Genomic DNA, 19,567 nt, shown 5'->3' with positions numbered 1-19,567 from the left:
ACAGCTCTATGGCTATGAAAAGAAAAAGACACCATCAGGAAATCATCTCATATTTGTGCATATAGACCAAATGCTCACCCGAAAAACACACAAAAGAACACCAACCAAAGTATGTCAACATGGGTAATTATTAATCAGATCAGCAACCACTCACAGATTATCAATTTAAATAATTAGATGTTGTGTGTTCATAGACAATAACAGGGAGGCAAATGTGATAATTTGTTTAAGAATGTATTTTTAATGTTCTCCATTTCAGGTGCACAACATACAGTCTGTAATAGCCTCTATATGAAATAGAAATATTAACTTCATTCTTTAAACCCGTTCGTTATGCTTCCTTACAGTGTCTTAATCCTCCAGTAAGTGCTGATTTCAGACTAAATGAAAACAGAGACAAACAGGTGCAAACCTTTTTGGGCAACCCAGCGTGAACCTTGGAAAAGTAGAGATTTGCATCCTTGTAATGTTTCTTTGTAACATTGAGCCAAAGTCAGACTTTAGTGTCACTGTGTAAACTTGGTGAGAGTGTGCTTCCAGAGTCTGTTGGCTGCCATATCCCTGGTTTCCAAATTTCAGTCATATATATATATATTTTTTTAGAAAAATACTGTATTTTTTTCACTTTTCCTTTTTGGAAACATGGGCCTCTAAAATGGACAGCAAACAGGTGGGCTGATATTCCCAGAAAATGACTTAAACAGAGAGTGTGCATGGCCAAGATAATAGTAAAGGATAGCAAAGCAACCACAACCATCAGAGTCTGAAACAAGACTAAAGAGTACAAAGGACTTGACAACATACTGTACCTGTTCTAAGCTATGGGTAATACTGTATGTCATATCTCAGGACAGTGAGTGTCACTAACAAGTACCAACAGCACCACCATCAAGATTCAAGTTTCCTAGTTCTGTAGGTTTGGGTTGAGCACAGTTTCAAACCATGGCTTTATCTCGACCACTCTCCATCAGTGCCTTACGATTTTCTTTCCTTCTGTCTCTCGCTCTTGGCCATTCTCCTATTTTCCTTTTCTCTGTATCCCTATTCTATCGAAATCTGCTATTTATGCAGCTCTTATCTTTGGCCACTTAACGGATGCAGAAGGCTCATCTTAACTGAATCCAAACAAAATCTGTCTTCACGATTGATGTGGCAATTGACAATTGTGCAAGTAATGCCCACCTCCATCCAAAACCCCACACACATCCAGTATGTCCTTTCTACCCTAGAGAAACCTGAGCCATATCCCCTTACCTACTGCTATTACGTTGAACTCGATCATGCTAGGATTTTAGATGTAGTTCGCAGATCATTCATGTATGTTAATAACTGTCTACATGTTCCCATAACTTGTTGCACTTTGACCTTGAAAATCTAAGAAATGAAAGAGAATCAAACAACAACAACGGATCAGCCGTCTGAACTTTGCACCTGTCGTCACAAAGGAAAGATTTCACCGTTCACTCGTAAACCAAACCATAAACATAATATTTACAAATACCAGTTTGTTCTCTTACACTTAAAAAAAAATGTACAGTTTGTTTTCCATGGTGTTTGTTTTGTTCTTTTTTCGGAGTCCCCGGCCCCTGTGACAGATGCCAGTCTAACCCCAGTGTGATCATCATCATCATCCCAAAACAAGACAGGAAACAGAACAGGAAAAACATGGGGAACTCAGTCCTGCCAGGTTTTTTTTTTTCTGTGTATATATGTGAGTAATGTTTATCAAATGTTTTTTTTTTTTCTACTCAAGATTTAGAACGCATCCTCAGTGCATCGGAGACATGTCAGGCTTCTTCTGAAGAGTCATCGCTCCATCGTCGCTGTTGGTTTTGATGTCAAGGTTTTTCGTATTTTGTCTCAACATCTGTTCTGTAACAGTTTATTTTCATGAATGTCCAGAGTTCGTTGTGTCCCTGTGTTCAGTTGTGCGGTTGAAAGATCTAAAACGTGCGTACAAGGCTTTTCACCTTTGACCTACAGTATGTCAGTCAGGCTGTCTGAGCCCCCCCCTCCACATACCTCCTGCACCCTCTCCCCTCAGAACAACAGAAGTAGATTTGAAAAGACAGAGTCATACCCAGTCTCCAGAAACCTGAAGCACGTAGCTAAAAGTCCACTGAGGAGAGGATGAGAGTGCTTAAAACGAAGATAATTGTTCAGAGACAACCCTTTATTCCCGGGAAAATGTGTAGAATTTTATCAGTTTTTTTCATTGAGGCAATCCACGTGAAGTATGACATTTTCACCATTCAAAAACAAGTATTAGTCTATCATGGACAAACACTGCAAGCTGATGGAGTGGTAAAGTCCAACAATGTTTTCCCTTCAGTCGACCGTGCAACACTCCACAGCAAAAGTAATGAGAGAAAGAGAGAAATAAAACGAGGGAGAGAGAGAGGGGGCTTCCATCAGTCTTTCAGGGCGGCAGGTGCTTGTGGAACAGCCTCAGTGATAAGAAATGAAAAAACAAAATAAAGGACATATTTGTTGTCCTTGTTATAATCATAGTCAATATTCATCTCTTGAAAGCCTTTTTGAAGTATCTACAGAATAGAAGATAGTTCTCTTGTGCACGAAGTTCAGCTGATGTAAAAAACAAAAAGAAAGTACTTTAAGAAAAAATAAAAAATAAATCAAGGCCAAACCTGGAAATAAAAAGGAAAAATTAAAGATTTCCACTCTGATGTCCATCCTCCATTTAGAAAATAAAAATCATGCAGAAGATCCCAGACAAAAAAAACAGTTATAAATCTTAATATTCTCATATTTTTTACATGGATATATTTAATATTTTCCCCCTTGAGTAAAGCCCAGCCAAGGTGCAACACTGAATGCAGTAAAAACAAAAATAAATTGCAAAAGATCAAAAAGAAAGATGACACGTCTGGCACTTTTTTGATTATGATAATTCCTTGTGTAAGATCAAGTCAGGATGGGCCTCTCCAGGTGGTCCATTGGACCCCATTGAAAGAAGAGCGTTATCACAGTACTTGGCACCAAGAATGCTGGTAAAAACGAGATATCAGGATCTCACCTTTTTCATTCATATCCTTACAATTTATCAATAATACATCATTTACATTTATGTGTTTGTATAAAAGACTCCAAAGAGGAGAAGTGTTTTGCGCAAGAGAGAAATAGGATGAAAATGAGACTGGGAGGATTGTGTGAACGTTGTGATCAAGAGCTATAGGAACAGACATGGAGAGAAGTGAGTGGGAGGCAGAGAGAAGAAGAACAGTAATATTGTTTGAGAGAGAGAGGAAGATAGAGAGTGAGAAAGAGAGTGAAATACCCAGATTGTACAGACATATGAACAGGTTGGAAGATGTGTGATATGAGATGTGTTAGTTGGGTAATGATAGTCTTTGTCCCAGCAGCCCACAGCCTGAGTCAGACTGAGCCATGCATCCCAACAGTAGGGGGCGATAACACAGCCTCATGGGGAGATTGACAGAGAACAGAATGACAAGGAGAAAGAGAAAAAAGCAACACAGAAAAAGAATAGAGGATAACCCCAGTAAGAGAGAGAAGAAGGAGAGGACCAGTCTGTGTGGTGTTCATTTGTATCTCTGCTGATCCAGAGGTTATGCCTGGTCCTATACGCGGGTGGTGGAGTGTTGGTGTGGCAGGGCGTTGTTGCTGTGGCCGGGGGTGGTGGAGGGTGCCGGGGCGGGGGGGTAGGTGTTGAAGGGGTGGAGGGGCTGCATGCCGCTGATAGTGCTGGGCATCATGGTGATGGTGTTTGCCGTCATCAGCGGCACGTCCTCCGGTGCCCGCCGCAGTGCCAGCGTGTAGTCCGGCGGGCCCACCTGCGCCCGCAGCGGCTCCAGGTCGCCATGGAGACCGCGGGAAGGGAGCGGCGTGCCGATACCATGCTCCATCTCTACTCTCTGCTGCTTCATCTGCAGGGACATGAGCTCCTCCTCCTGGCTCAGTGCCAGGTCATTGTGGGACGGGGCACCCACCCCTCCCATGCCCAAGCCCATGGCGGTGCCCATGCCACGCTGGGGGGACAAGCGACGGTGGCGTCTCTGCAGCAGCTCGTGGCGCTTGTCCCGTTTGTAGTAGAGCGCTGCGAAGGCCAGCACGTTGAGGAAGAGCAGCGAGGCGCCCACAGCCACAGTCACACTCAGCTCCGTGGAGTAGTCCCTAATCTCGTCGGGGAACGGGTTGCGGCGGGGCGGCTCGGAGGGGTCTGGCTCGGGTTCAGAGGGGTTGGTGGAGATGACGGGGTGGCGGGTGGAGCGTGCCCCAGGGGGGCCAGGCCGGTGGACGCGGGGACCTCCTCCTCCAGGTGGCAGCCGGGTGGTGATGGGGTTGATATCCTCATGCAGGGAGTGCAGGTGAGGCACCAGCTCCAGCCAGAAGGCCACCTTGTTGGCCCGGTAGTTGTCCCTGACGCGGGGCTTCAGGCCAATGTGGAGGTACTGCTTGTCCTTGGAGCTGAACTTGGTCCAAATGACCTCCTCAAAGCGGTTGGGCTTGGTGTGGATGAACTTAGTGTCCTGAGGGACAGGCAGGTTGGGATCCCTGATGGAAAAAAGAGAGAGAAGGAAGGAAGGAAAGAAAGATGAAAGATGATCAAAATAATTGAGCATGTACTGTATGCATCTGATAGAGCATGTTTCTAATTTGATATCTCAGTGCTGTGTCTAGGTCCTGTCTAGGTTCAGTACTGACCCGGTCTTGGCAAAGTTGGTCCAGTAGGTCATGACCACAGCACTGAGCATGACGTCATTCTTGGAGAAGTTACAGGGGAACAGGTCTGTGGCTCCCACCATGGGGACCCCAAACACGTAGGGCAGCTCATCCCCGTGGGCCGCGTCCGCCCACTCTGGCCGGGCCTCCGTCTGGCAGTGGTGGTGGAAGGTGTAGAAGTAGACAGGAGACTGGAACTCAGCGTGCAGCTTGGCTGTGGCCACAGCTGGCGCCACCCACTGGTGATCTGTGAACAGTGCCAGCAGGGTCTTCCTCCTCATGTCTATGTTGTCCCTGTCGGCCCAGTCTGTGTACATGAACTTTATGGTCTCCCTCAGGATGTCCTTACCTGGAGACAGACAGATGGGGTGAGACACAGAGAGAGCAATAGAGAGATGAGAGAGAGAGAATGAGCAAGAGAGAGAGAGAGAGAGAGAGAGAGCGAGAGAGAGAGAGAAAGGGGAGGGACAGAATGAGAGCAAGAGAGATTAGGGAGACAGAGAGAGTGTGGAGAGACAGAGAGGGGGGAGAAGCAGAGAACGAGCAAGAGAGAGATTAGAGCGAGAGAAAGGGTAGAGAGACAGAGGGGGCAGAGAATGAGAGCAGGGACTATCAAGAGAAAACTTCTAACAAACCAAAACCTGCAGAAGAAACACAGCGGAACCTAGAAATACCATCCAACACAAAACTGAGTGAGTAATATTCAGTCTGAAGCTACTTCTGAAGCCAAAAAGACAATCTCTAGTTCATTTTGTTATATAAAGTTAAGTAAATAAGTATACTAAGCTACCAAGCTGCTAGGACAGAACAGACCTGGCTTCACCTTCAATTAGCACTGAGGTGTGAAGTCAGATGTGTGAAAGCTCTTGAACCCAACAATGGCAGGAGAGTTTCACAGCTCCCCCCACCCAAATGTAGAGACCTTTGAAGCCCCAATGGCTTATCCCTGTCCAGAGGTCATTACAATACAGTACCCCATTTATAATAAAAATAACACTGCAAGGAATAAGTACAAAAAAATCTCCTCAAGGACAATCCAGAAACATTATTTGCTGACTGCTACAAAGAGGGGAACGTAAGCAACTTCATTTCCCACACAGACCCTCCCCTGGCATGGCACAGTGCTGTAAGAGCACACGACCCCAACAGAGAGTGTATTGGCCTAGGGTGGAAACTCAGAATACTAGACATTGAGGAAATTGAAACAACATCTGTCAACGTGTACAAGTCTGGGACAGTAATGGTGCAGGGCATCCTCATGCAGGACTTTACGGGATAAAGAGCGAGCACAGCAGGAAAAGCTCTCCCTGTGACGACTCCCCATCCTGAGTGAGTCTGATCACACCTCTTCAAACTGTCCTGCAGACGAGGATAGTCACCCCCCCCCCCCCCCAGCACTGAACACACCCAGGTTCCACAACTGCACTGCTCCTCCATCATTGAGAGGGATGAATTCATAGAGCTGGAGAGAGAGACATGTTGGAGATCAGAGAGCTAGTCCACACAATCCAGACAGAAAACCCCCACAAAACAGACAAGCACAACAAGACCCGGAGGGCAGGATGTGGCGATGGACGGCTGTCTGAGAGAGCTGGCTGCTCTACGGACTGATGTGAGAGAACATGAAGAGGCACACATGGTATTGAAGGACGAGGTCAGAAGGCTGAGGTGTGACAGAGAGCAGGACACTCCCCCCAGACAAGCCAGCAAGGCTGGGAGTGATTGAAAAAGCTTCTTCCACTCACCCCAGCGCACAAGTGTTTATCTCCACCCTGCTACCACAAAAAGACTTTCACCCTGCCACCATACAGCGGGTGAATGCAAGCATTTCGCAAGACTGTGCCTCAAAACCTACATTTCTACCTGGCCCACCACTCCACCCTGGACTTTAACAGCCTTTACTACCAGGTCCACCTCCACAAGGCAGAAATCCCAACTTTTTCCAGGACCCTGAAGGACGTCGGCACGCCCCTGAAGGACGTCATCCTCAACCGTAGCCCCAACACCTCACACAGGAGCAACAGAGCAACGGACACCCACTCCAATACCTTGAGTGGCCATTTTGCCACAACTTTGGAAGTATGCTTGGGGTCATTGTCCATTTGGAAGACCCGTTAGCGACCAAGCTTTAACTTCCTGACTGATTTCGAATTGTATCCAATATATCCACAAAATGTTCCTGCCTCATGATGCCATCTATTTTGTGAAGTGCACCAGTCCCTCCTGCAGCAAAGCACCCCCACAACATGATGCTGCCACCCCGTGCTTCATGGTTGGAATAGTGTTCTTCAGCTTGCAAGCCTCCCGCTTTTCCTCAAAACATAACCATGGTCATTATGGCCAAACAATTATATTTTTGTTTCATCAGACCAGAGGACATTTCTCCAAAAAGTACGATCTTTGTACCCATGTGCAGTTGCAAACCGTAGTCTGGCTTTTTTAATGGCGGTTTTGGAGCAGTGGCTTCTTCCTTGCTGAGCGGCCTTTCAGGTTATGGCGATATAGGACTCATTTTCTGTGGATATAGAGACTTTTTTACCCATTTCCTCCAGCATCCTCACAAGGTCCTTTGCTGTTCTGGGATTGATTTGCACTTTTCACACCAAAGTATGTTCATCTCTAGGAGGCAGAACGCGTCTCCTTCCTGAGTGTTATCACGGCTGCGTGGTCCCATGGTGTTTATGTTTGCCTAATATTGTTTGTACAGATGAATGTGGTACCTTCACGGGCTTGGGCCGGTTGCTGTGGGGGGGTGCAGAGCTGTTGGCCATAGTTGGGGTAGCCAGGTGGAAAGCATGGCCAGCGTTGAGAAATGCTTTTTGAAATTCTCGATTATCGTGGATTTATCAGTGGTGACAGTGGTTCCTTGTCTCAGTGCAGTGGGCAGCTGGGAGGAGGTACTGTTATTCTCCAAGGACTTTAGAGTGTCCCAAAACTTTTTGGAATTAGTGCTGCCGGATGCACATTTCTGTTTGAAAAAGCTAGCCTTTGCTTTCCTAACTGACTGTGTGTATTGGTTCCTGACTTCCCTGAAAAGTTGCATACCGTGGGGACTATTCGATGCTCATGCAGTACGCCACAGGGTGTTTTTACACTGGTCAAGGGCAGTCAAGTCTGGAGTGAACCAAGGGCTATATCTGTTCTTAGTTCTACATTTTTTGAAAGGGGCATGCTTATTTAAGATGGCGAGGAAAGCACTTTAAAAGAACAACCAGGCACCCTCTACTGACGGGATGAGGTCAATATCCTTCCAGGATTTTTATTTTATTTCACCTTTATTTAACCAGGTAGGCTAGTTGAGAACAAGTTCTCATTTGCAACTGCGACCTGGCCAAGATAAAGCATAGCAGTGTGAGCAGACAACACAGAGTTACACATGGAGTAAACAATTAACAAGTCAATAACACAATAGGAAAAAAAAGTGGAGTCTATATACATTGTGTGCAAAAGGCATGAGGAGGTAGGCGAATAATTACAATTGGCAGATTAACACTGGAGTGATAAATTATCAGATGGTCATGTGCAGGTAGAGATATTGGTGTGCAAAAGAGCAGAAAAGTAAATAAATAAAAACAGTATGGGGATGAGGTAGGTAAAAATGGGTGGGCTATTTGCCGATAGACTATGTACAGCTGCAGCGATCGGTTAGCTGCTCAGATAGCAGATGTTTGAAGTTGGTGAGGGAGATCAAAGTCTCCAACTTCAGCGATTTTTGCAATTCGTTCCAGTCACAGGCAGCAGAGAACTGGAACGAAAGCAGGCCAAATGAGGTGTTGGCTTTAGGGATGATCAGTGAGATACACCTACTGGAGTGCGTGCTACGGATGGGTGTTGCCATCGTGACCAGTGAACTGAGATAAGGATACGCGGGCCAGGTCAATTAGAAAGGCCTGCTCGCAGAAGTGTTTTAGGGAACTATGGCAAATCACTAAAACAATACAGAAATACACTACGGAAAAATAAGGAACAGCACGTCAGAAATCAGCTCAACGTAATTGTAGAATCCATATTCTCTAACCACTTATGTTAAAATTGGAAAACTCTAAACAAACAACATGAATCTATCCAAAACGGATATGTATGGATAAATCACTCCAATCTTTTAGGCTCTATAACAAAGAACAAACAGCAAAAACAAATACATGATCAAATACAAATCTTAGAATCAATTATTAAAGACCACCAGGACCCACTGGATTCTCCAATTACATTGAATGAACTACAGGACAAAATACAAACCCTCCAACCCAAAAAGGCCTGTGGGGTTGATGGTATCCTAAATGCAATGATAAAATACACAGACCACAATTTTAAATTGACTATACTTAAACTCTTTAACATTATCCTCAGCTCTGGCATCTTCCCCAATATTTGGAACCAAGGACTGATCACCCCAATCCACAAAAGTGGAGACAAATTTGACCCCAACTCCCAGGGGATATGCAACAACATCAACCCTGGGAAAATCCTCTGCATTATCATTAACAGCAGACAAACATGTCCTCAGTGAAAACAATGTACTGAGCAAATGTCAAATTGGCTTTTTACCAAATTAATGTACGACAGACCACATATTTACCCTGCACACCCTAATTGACAAACAAAAAATTCTAAACAAAGGCAAAGTCTTATGCTTTGCTGATTTAAAAAAAGGTTTCCATGAGTGTCTGCTATATAAATTGATGGAATGTGGTGTTGGGGGAAAAACATATGACATAAAATCCATGTACACAAATAACAAGAGTGCAGTTAAAAATTGGGGGAATAAACATACACATTTCTTTCCACAGGGCCGGGGGTGAAACAGGGATGTAGCTTAAGCCCCACCCTCTTCAACATATATATAAATGAATTGGCGAGGGAACTTGAACAAATCTGCAGCACCCGGCCTCACCCTACTAGAATCTGAAATCAAATGTCTACTGTTTGCTGACGATCCTGGTGCTTCGGTCCCCAACCAAGGAGGAACCACAGCAGCACCTAGATCTTCTGCACAGATTCGGTCAGACTTGTGCCCTGACAGTAAATATCAGCAAGACAAAAATAATGGTGTTCCAAAAAGGTCCATTTGCCAGGACCACAAATCCAAATTCCACCTAGACACTATTGCCGTAGAGCACACAAAAAACAATACATACCTCAGCCTCAACATCAGCGCCACAGGTACAGTGGGGCAAAAAAAGTATTTAGTCAGCCACCAATTGTGCAAGTTCTCCCACTTAAAAATATGAGAGAGGCCTGTAATTTTCATCACAGGTACACTTCAACTATGACAGACAAAATGAGAAGAAAATATCCAGAAAATCACATTGTAGGATTTTTAATTTATTTATTTGCAAATTATGGTGGAAAATAAGTATTTGGTCAATAACAAAAGTTTCTCAATACTTTGTTATATACCCTTTGTTGGCAATGTCAAAGTCTTCAAAAGGGTTTCACACACTGTTGCTGGTATTTTGGCCTATTCCTCCATGCAGATCTCCTCTAGAGCAGTGATGTTTTGGGGCTGTTGCTGGGCAACACGGACTTTCAACTCCCTCCAAAGATTTTCTATGGGGTTGAGATCTGGAGACTGGCTAGGCCACTCCAGGACCTTGAAATGCTTCTTACGAAGCTACTCCTTCGTTGCCCGGGCGGTGTGTTTGGGATCATTGTCATGCTGAAAGACCCAGCCACGTTTCATCTTCAATGCCCTTGCTGATGGAAGGAGGTTTTCACTCAAAATCTCACAATACATGGCCCCATTCATTCTTTCCTTTACACGGATCAGTCGTCCTGGTCCCTTTGCAGAAAAACAGCCCCAGAGCATGATGTTTCCACCCCCATGCTTCACAGTAGGTATGGTGTTCTTTGGATCCAACTCAGCATTCTTTGTCCTCCAAACACGACGAGTTGAGTTTTTACCAAAACGTTCTATTTTGGTTTCATCTGACCATATGACATTCTCCCAATCTTCTTCTGGATCATCCAAATGCTCTCTAGCAAACTTCAGACGGGCCTGGACATGTACTGGCTTAAGCAAGGGGACACGTCTGGCACTGCAGGATTTGAGTCCCCGGCGGCGTAGTGTGTTACTGATGGTAGGCTTTGTTACATTTACATTTACATTTAAGTCATTTAGCAGACGCTCTCATCCAGAGCGACTTACAAATTGGTGCATTCACTTGTTACTTTGGTCCCAGCTCTCTGCAGGTCATTCACTAGGTCCCTCGGTGTGGTTCTGGGATTTTTGCTCACCGTTCTTGTGATCATTTTGACCCCACGGGGTGAGATCTTGCGTGGAGCCCCAGATCGAGGGAGATTATCAGTGGTCATGTATGTCTTCCATTTCCTAATAATTGCTCTCACAGTTGATTTCTTCAAACCAATCTGCTTACCTATTGCAGATTCAGTCTTCCCAGCCTGGTGCAGGTCTACAATGTTGTTTCTGGTGTCCTTTGACAGCTCTTTGGTCTTGGCCATAGTGGAGTTTGGAGTGTGACTGTTTGAGGTTGTGGACAGGTGTCTTTTATACTGATAACAAGTTCAAACAGGTGCCATTAATACAGGTAACGAGTGGAGGACAGAGGAGCCTCTTAAAGAAGAAGTTACAGGTTTGTGAGAGCCAGAAATCTTGCTTGTTTGTAGGTGACCAAATACTTATTTTCCACCATAATTTGCAAATAAATTCATTAAAAATCCTACAATGTGATTTTCTTTCTCATTTTGTCTGTCACAATTGGTGGCTGACTAAATACTTTTTTGCCCCACTAACTTCCACAAAGCTGTGAACAATCTGAGAGACAAGGCAAGAAGGGCCTCCTATGCCATCAAAAGGAACATAAAATTCGACATACCAATTAGGATCTGGCAAAAAAATACTTGAATCCGTTATAGAACCCATTGCCCTTTATGGTTGTGAGGTCTGGTGTCTGCTCATCAACCAAGAATTCACAAAATGGGAAAAAACACCAAATTGAGACACTGCATGTAAAATTCTGCAAAAATATCCTCAGTAAAACATCAAATAATGCATGCAGAGCATAATTAGGCCGATATTCAGTAATTATCAAAATTGAGAAAGGAGCCGTTAAATTCTACTACGATTTCCAAACCTTCCAAAACAAAGCCGTCACCTACAGAGAAATGGACCTGGAGAAGAGACCCCTAAGCAAGCTGGTCCTGGGGCTCAGTTCACAAACACAAACAGACCCCACAGAGCCCCAGGACAGCAACACAATTAGACCCAACTAAATCATGAGAAAACAAAAAAGATAATTACTTGACACATTGGAAAGAATTTACAAAGAAACTGAGCAAACGAAAATGCTATTTGGCCCTAAACAGAGAGTACACAGTGGAAGAATACCTGACCACTGTGACTGACCCAAAATAAAGGAAATCTTTGACTATGTACAGACTCAGTGAGCATAGTGTTGCTACTGAGAAAGGCTGCCGTGCACACTGTGCACAAAATGACGTGGAACCTGAGCTGCACTTCCTAACCTCCTGCCAAATGTATGACCATACTAGAGACACATATTTCCCTCAGATTACACAGACCCACAGAGAATCGAAAACAAATCCAATTTTCATAAACTCCCATATCTATTGGGTGAAATACCACAGTGTGCCATCACAGCAGCAAGATTTGTGACCTGTTGCCACAAGAAAATGGCAACCAGTGAAGAACAAACACCTTTGTAAATACAACCTATATTTATGTTTATTTATTTCCCATTTTGTACTTCAACTATTTGCATGTCAATAAAACATAATATATTATTTTGGAACTTTTGTGAGTGTAATGTTACTGTTTATTTTGTATTGTTTTTTCCCTTTTGTTTATTATCTATTTAACTTACTTTGGCAATGTAAACAATATGTTTCCCATGCCAATAAAGTCCCTTAAATGTAATTGAAATTGAAGAGATAGAATAGAGAGAGAGAGAGAGGTAGGAGAGGTGGTGGAGAGAGGGAGAGAGACAGAGAGAGGGGGAGAGTGAGCGGGGGGAGACATAGAATCAGAGCAAGAGATAGATTAGAGAGAGAGAGAGAGGTAGGAGAGGTGGTGGAGAGAGGGAGAGAGACAGAGAGAGGGGGAGAGTGAGCGGGGGAGACATAGAATCAGAGCAAGAGATAGATTAGAGAGAGAGAGGTAGGAGAGGTGGTGGAGAGAGGGAGAGAGACAGAGAGAGGGGGAGAGTGAGCGGGGGAGACATAGAATCAGAGCAAGAGATAGATTAGAGAGAGAGAGAGAGAAAGAGACAGAGTGAGAGGGGGCAGACAGAATGAGAGCAAGAGAGATTAGAGAGTAACAAAAGATGGGGAGGTTAAGGAACAGAGAGTCCTTGAATACCCACCAATGAAATACTAAAGCATTGCAAAATAAAATATTTATCTATTATTAACGCATATGGGTAAGTGGAGCATTACTTCTGCTCCTGTGGGGGCGACGAATATGTTTGTCTGTATGAGAACATTTATAACAAACTCTCACCCTCAGGGTATCCATACAGGTTGTCCACAAAGTTGGAGATGGTGTAGTCAAAAGAGGCTGCAGAGATGCCATCATCCCCCTCACTGTCATCCACAAATTTCAGCCCTTCTCCCTGGTTCACCCCCAGCAGGATGTCATAGTTCAGGAACTCCCCCTGGTGGTAGCACACACACAAAGCATCACAGAACATGGAGGTAGAAAAAGACACTGCGATAGAAACAGTAATAGCAGACGTTGCATAAAAATGCCAAATACATAAAATACTGTGAGAAAGACAGATAGAAATACAGTTAAGAATAATTGAAAGACAGAATAGACATGTTGTTTTGGAGCTAGAGGCTGAGTCCGACCTGTTGCATGAGAATCTCAGGGTCGTCGGGCACCACGTCTCCATCCACCACTGGGCCGAAGGCGATATGATATCTGGCCGGCTGGATGTCCTGGTCCACCAGCTCCCTGAAGGTTTTCCTCCTCAGACACTCTACCAGGTCGCCTGTGTCCCCGTAGCTGCAGCCTACCTTCTTAGCCAGGATCTGGGTGTACATGAGGGGTCGGTAGTTGACCGACCAGCTGGAGATGGCTGAGCCACTCTGGGCTATGGCTCTCTGGAACAGACCTGGGGGTCACAATAGGGTCAGAGGACTCAGATCCCTGAGTGTATAATAGATACAGGGCACTGTACTGTCTGCATCTAGAGAAAGTATCACTCTCTCCATTTACGCTGTCTTTTCATCCCTCTGACACACTCACTAGCTTCTCACGAGGCCTTCAAGGCACTACAGAGAGAGTGCTTTAATGATGCATGCATCAGAGGAGGAGCCGTAGCACCGTGAAGTATTACATATGGAGGGAGCACCGGTCCAGATATGCTGCCTCTCACCCCAGCCCCACTAAATCACTGTAAACATTAGGCTTGCCAAATCCACCGGTTCTCTCACATCACATACGGAGGCAGGCCGGCACACAAAATGGCGACAGGCCGGCACACAGCTGTGTTGGTGTTTCCACTGACTGGTGGCTGTGTTGAATGGAGAGAGGGAGAGGGAGAGGGAGAGGGAGAGGGAGAGGGAGAGGGAGAGGGAGAGGGAGAGGGAGAGGGAGAGGGAGAGGGAGAGGGAGAGGGAGAGGGAGAGGGAGAGGGAGAGGGAGAGGGAGAGGGAGAGGGAGAGGGAGAGGGAGAGGGAGAGGGAGAGGGAGAGGGAGAGGGAGAGAGAGGAGAGTACTGCTGCACTGTTATGTAAAGTGCCTTGTTGTCCCCCTGTTTTCATCTGCAGATTCTGTCATTAATAATTAAGACCCCCTTCGCCCCATTCCATCCCCCATCCTCTGCATGTGCCACCTCCCCCGCTCCTCTCCCTGTGAAATCAATTAAGACTCGTCTCAGCTGCAGCTCAAGTTCTGTGCTCAGCTCTGCTCTCTCCTACTCACAGACAGACACATCCATATTGACAGGCCTCGTTATAGTGCTCTCTCTCTCACAGACAGACACACACACATCCATATTAACTCAGTCCAAAGTGCTCACTCATACACCAGTCACTTTCTCATATACACAAACGGAGATTCATATTCTACACCGTAGAATCTACAATCAGATTTCCTATACCGAAGTCAAATTAATGATGTTGTCATTTGCATATTGATCTGATTCAACGAACCTGTTCTATATGTGGCTCAATCTCAGATAGTCCTGTCCATATTGGCCTAAAGTTCTATCCCATAATACTCTACCTACCTCATTGATATTCATACATTATCCTAGGGTTCAATGACATACTACCTTGTTACTCAGTTAGACACTATGGAACTGAGGCAAGAGGAACATTTGTCTTTAAAGGCCCAGTGCAGTCAAAATGTAGTTTTCCTATGTTTTGTATCACATTGCACAACAGCTGATGAAACTAACACCATATAAGTGTAAAGAAAATTGAGCAGTGTTATTTCCCAATAGTTTCTGGTTGAAAATACAATCTACACAGGACCTTCTAATCAGCCTGTTCGCATGGGCGAGAGGTTCGGCTTGCCTCGTGACATCAGTTGGTAAATAGACCAATAACAAAGAGAGATCCAAACCATACTGCCAATAACAGCTAGTTTTAAGTTAACCTCCCCACTCAGACCACTCCCAGACAATTTTTTTTCTTTTTCTGAAAAAGCTATTTTTGTCAATTTAAAAGGAAAACTATTATAGTAAGGTACTGCATTGTTACCCAGAAATGATATCGATATAAAACATGGCTGCATTGGGCCTTTAAATACACCTCTCTGAGTTTCCATTTTTAACACATACCTGAATAGTAGTTCAAACATGTTGGATACTGCTATCGTGTTGATGATTGAAATGGTAATATGGTGATTATGATGGCAGGAATACTGGGGATTGTTGTCGTAGATGATGATATTGCTGTTATTGTAGATGACTGTTTATTTGTTTACTTGTTAAAAGAAAAAACCTTTATTTAACTAGACAAGTCAGTTAAGAACAAATTCTTACTCACCCCGGCCAAACGCTGGGCCAATTATGTGCTGCCCTATAGGACTCCCAACCATGGCCGGATGTGATACAGCCTGGATTCAAACCAGGGACTGTAGTGAAGCCTCTTGCACTGAGATTCAGTGCCTTAGATCGCTGTGCCACTCGGGAGCCCAAAATGACATAAAAAAATAATATTTATTTTTTTTTTCTCCCCAATTTCGTGAAATCAGTTGGTAGTTACAGGCTTGTCCCATAGCTGCAACTCCCGTACGCAGTGGCGGATATAGGTATAGGCGACATGGGCAGCCGCCCAGGGCAGCACGGGGAGCCCGCACAAAAAAAGTTGGAATGGTGACATTTGCACGACTTGTCAATGATATCATGTCACCGTGTGGGATTGTAGGTCAATTAACCTTGTCGGGGTGGGCGCCCTGATTCTAGTTTGTGAGCGAGGCAGGCTACTGCCTGGGAAGGTCTCCCACTCAGAAGTACGAGATGGGGAGGGGGCGGGGGTAGATTAACCTCAGGTCTCCCCACTGGAAGCCAGAGGTAGGGGGAGCGGGGGAATCTATCAAATAGCGCACCTCTAATTTTGTACAGTATAATGAAATTAGTCAAATCAGTCACACTATGAAATGCTACCAACTAAACCACAATTCATTCATAACACTGTGAATATATAGTTTGGTTTGTGCGAAATTAAGAATAATATACAACCAGTCTGCACACCACCAAGGTGAATTGGTTTAGTCTTGGCTCTTGGTTGACAGTGTTGGGGGATGAGTAATGTATTGATGCTTGAGTGCAGGGAGAGGCGAAGCTCGAGAGCTGTGCGTTCTCCGATACACAACCCCGCCAAGCCGCACTGCTTCTTGACACAATACTTACTTAACCCGGAAGCCAGCCACATCAATGTGTCGGAGGAAACACCATACACCTGGCGACCGTGTCAGCGTGCATTACGCCCAGCCCACTACAAGAGTCGTTAGAGCGTGACCGGACAAGAACATCCCTGCCAGCCAAACCCTCGCCTAACCCGGACGACGCTGGGCCAATTGTGCGCCGCCTCATGGGTCTCCTGGTTGCCTGGGATCAAACCAGGATCTGTAGTGACGCAGCTAAAACCTCTGCGCCACTCGAGAGGCCCCTGACTATCATGTTTGATGATGTTGGCGATGATGATTCTTATGTTGTTGATGATAATCACTAAAATGATGATGACTGTTCCCAGATAGCACATTTGGTTCCTTGGAAGTTGTGAGAACGTATGTTTTTGGTTTCACATTGGTTGTGGGAACGAACCTATAGGCTTCCTGACCCGAAAAATGTAATAAAAAAAAAAAAAAGTTCTGAGAATAGAAGTGAAAATGTGTCAGTTTTGGGTTGCAGGGAGGTTCTGAGAATGTTTTACTCTAGTTCCTTGAATGTTTTCCTAGAAGGTTTTATTAATGCTCTGAGAAAAGAAATGATAGGTTATTTGATGTTTTTTTAATAAGTTCCTTAACTTTCACTGCATGTTTTCAATAAGACTTTGAATAGCACTGCTAGCCTATTTTGGGTTCACTTTTTTGAACTCCAGGACACACGGAAATTCATTCCCTATAATACTCTGTTCTCTATTCATGGAATTAGTCCACTGTGCCGCCAGGATTGGAGCTATCATGTAATGTTTTTCATTCAGGTGGTTAATTTTAGTCTATTCAAACAGACCCCATTTCAAAGGAAACAAACACTCATTAAGATCGGGTGAGGCCAACTAGTGGGAATGGCCAACACACCTGAGAACATTTAACAAGATCGAGGATAGAGAGTTTTGTTGATGCTGAGTATGGAATGTAAATGTTTTTAACATTACTAAAGTTCTCTTGTTTTTTTGGAACGTTATCTTAACATGCTTTTTGAATAATACTCTTGGAATGTTCTATGAACGCTACTAAAGTTTCATGTTTAAAATAAAACAACGTTTTCTTAATGTTCTTGGAACAATTTGAGAACATGACCATAAATAGAACCATGAGGAAACGTTATGCTGAAGTACTGAAATTCCCACAGAAGACGGTTTCTTAATGTTCTCTGAACTATTTGAGAACATTCCCAATGTCAAACCAGTTGGATAACCTTCCTAGAACATTACCAAAATGTTAATGAAATGTAACCATGTTTGAACTTTTAGGAAACATTCTGTAAAAGTAATGAAAGAAGAAAATAATGTTTTTTTGTCAAGTTCCTTAATTGTGCTGAGAATGTTCCAAAGCCAAGCAACTATTCTGCACCAGTCCCAAAAGGTTGTGGGAAGGTTGTATGCAAAATAACTATAGGACAACTACACGCTCACCAGGCTCTAAGAAACATATGGTTCTCAGAACATTATGTGCTATTGCAGGGTTCTACAACCCTGTTCCTGGAGAGCTACCGTTCTGAACAGGGTTGGTGTGAAAACATAGAGGAGGGTAGCTCTTTGTGAACAGGGTTGGAGTGGAGTAAAAACGTAGAGGAGGGTAGCTCTTCGTGAACAGGGTTGGAGTGAAAACATAAGGAGGGTAGCTCTTCGTGAACAGGGTTGGAGTGGAGTGAAAACATAGAGGGTAGCTCTTCGTGAACAGGGTTGGAGTGAAAACATAGTGGGTAGCTCTTCGTGAACAGGGTTGGAGTGAAAACATAGAGGAGGGTAGCTCTCCATGAACAGGGTTGGAGTGAAAACATAGTGGGTAGCTCTTCGTGAACAGTGTTGGAGTGGAGTGAAAACGTAGAGGAGGGTAGCTCTCCATGAACAGGGTTAGAGAGCCCTGTGCTAGTGTTACGGTGTTGCTTCCGTCCCTCTCCTCGCCCCAATGTGGGCTTCAACCAGGGACCCAACGAACACAACAACTGCATCCCAGAAGCGTCGTTACCTATCGCTCCACAAAAGTCGCGGTCCTTGCAGTGCAAGGGAAACAATTACTTCAAGGTCTCTGAGTGAGTGACGTCACCGATTGAAATCCCACTAGCGCGCACTGCTAACTAGCAAGCCATTTCACACCGGCTACACTAGCTGGGTTATGAATATGACGACAGGTCCTTACCCTCGGAGTGGTGGGAGAGAATGAGCAGATTGACACAGGAGGCTCCAGCCCCGGAGCCAAAGATGGTGATCCTCTCTGGGTCTCCTCCAAAGTGGCCAATGTTCTCATTGAGCCAGCGCAGAGCCTGGATCTGGTCCAACAGACCATAGTTCCCCTTGGCTGACTGGTCCCCGGTACTCAGAAACCCTGCAGGACAGAGAGGGGTGCATGGAGGGAGGGATTGAAGGTAGACGGATGGTATTTGAGTGGAGAGGCAGCACAATGGAAAGACAGAGAAGGGAAGAGTGATTTGAGGAGTGAGAGGGGTACACAAGGATGATAAGATGACAGAGAGGAAATATTGATGAGAAGAAAGAGACCAGAATGAGAAAGAGGAATACATGAAAAGGCATGGAGAGAAAGAGGATGAGGGTTGGTTGAAGAAGAGGGAGAGAAGAAAATATTATTATGTTTTGCATCTTTTTTATGTCCTCCGCAAGCAAAGATGGCCGCAGCATCAAGTGACAGTGGCCTGGGTGTTTACGAGGCTGAAGCTCGTTAGCAGCCTCAAGTGCTTTAACAGAAACTTTGGCAAATTAGTCAAGCACTGTATTATCTGATAACGGCAATGGCACTCATTTTTAACACCTATGTCGTTAAATGAACGCAGCAAAGAGAGCTCGTTAGGAAAGAGGAGAGGCACTGTAAACACACTCACACACACACACACACACACACACACACACACACACACACACACACACACACACACACACACACACACACACACACACACACACACACACACACACACACACACACACACACACACACACACACACACACACACACACACACACACACACA

The 19,567-nt window shown here is 44.7% G+C and overlaps 1 protein-coding gene across 2 annotated transcripts in view; it reads right to left on the bottom strand.

Moving 5' to 3' along the window:
• Window positions 1–215: 215 nt before the first annotated feature.
• Window positions 216–19,567, bottom strand: part of LOC124007250 (neuroligin-2-like) — a 97,489-nt gene continuing 78,137 nt past the window's right edge. For both annotated transcript variants that reach the window (XM_046317680.1, XM_046317681.1), the window contains 5 exons: window positions 18,722–18,907; window positions 13,534–13,799; window positions 13,184–13,337; window positions 4,687–5,053; window positions 216–4,536 (listed from right to left, as the gene is read on the bottom strand). In XM_046317680.1, the coding sequence (XP_046173636.1) occupies window positions 3,603–4,536; window positions 4,687–5,053; window positions 13,184–13,337; window positions 13,534–13,799; window positions 18,722–18,907 (1,907 nt within the window). In that variant the 3' untranslated portion in view covers window positions 216–3,602. The remainder of the gene's footprint in view (window positions 4,537–4,686; window positions 5,054–13,183; window positions 13,338–13,533; window positions 13,800–18,721; window positions 18,908–19,567) is intronic.

The sequence above is a fragment of the Oncorhynchus gorbuscha genome, linkage group LG20, assembly GCF_021184085.1.
Source record: "Oncorhynchus gorbuscha isolate QuinsamMale2020 ecotype Even-year linkage group LG20, OgorEven_v1.0, whole genome shotgun sequence".
Classification (NCBI taxonomy): domain Eukaryota; kingdom Metazoa; phylum Chordata; class Actinopteri; order Salmoniformes; family Salmonidae; genus Oncorhynchus; species Oncorhynchus gorbuscha.
The sequence above is the reverse complement of the archived record's forward strand: the minus strand, read 5'-3'. Positions and strand labels throughout refer to the sequence as shown.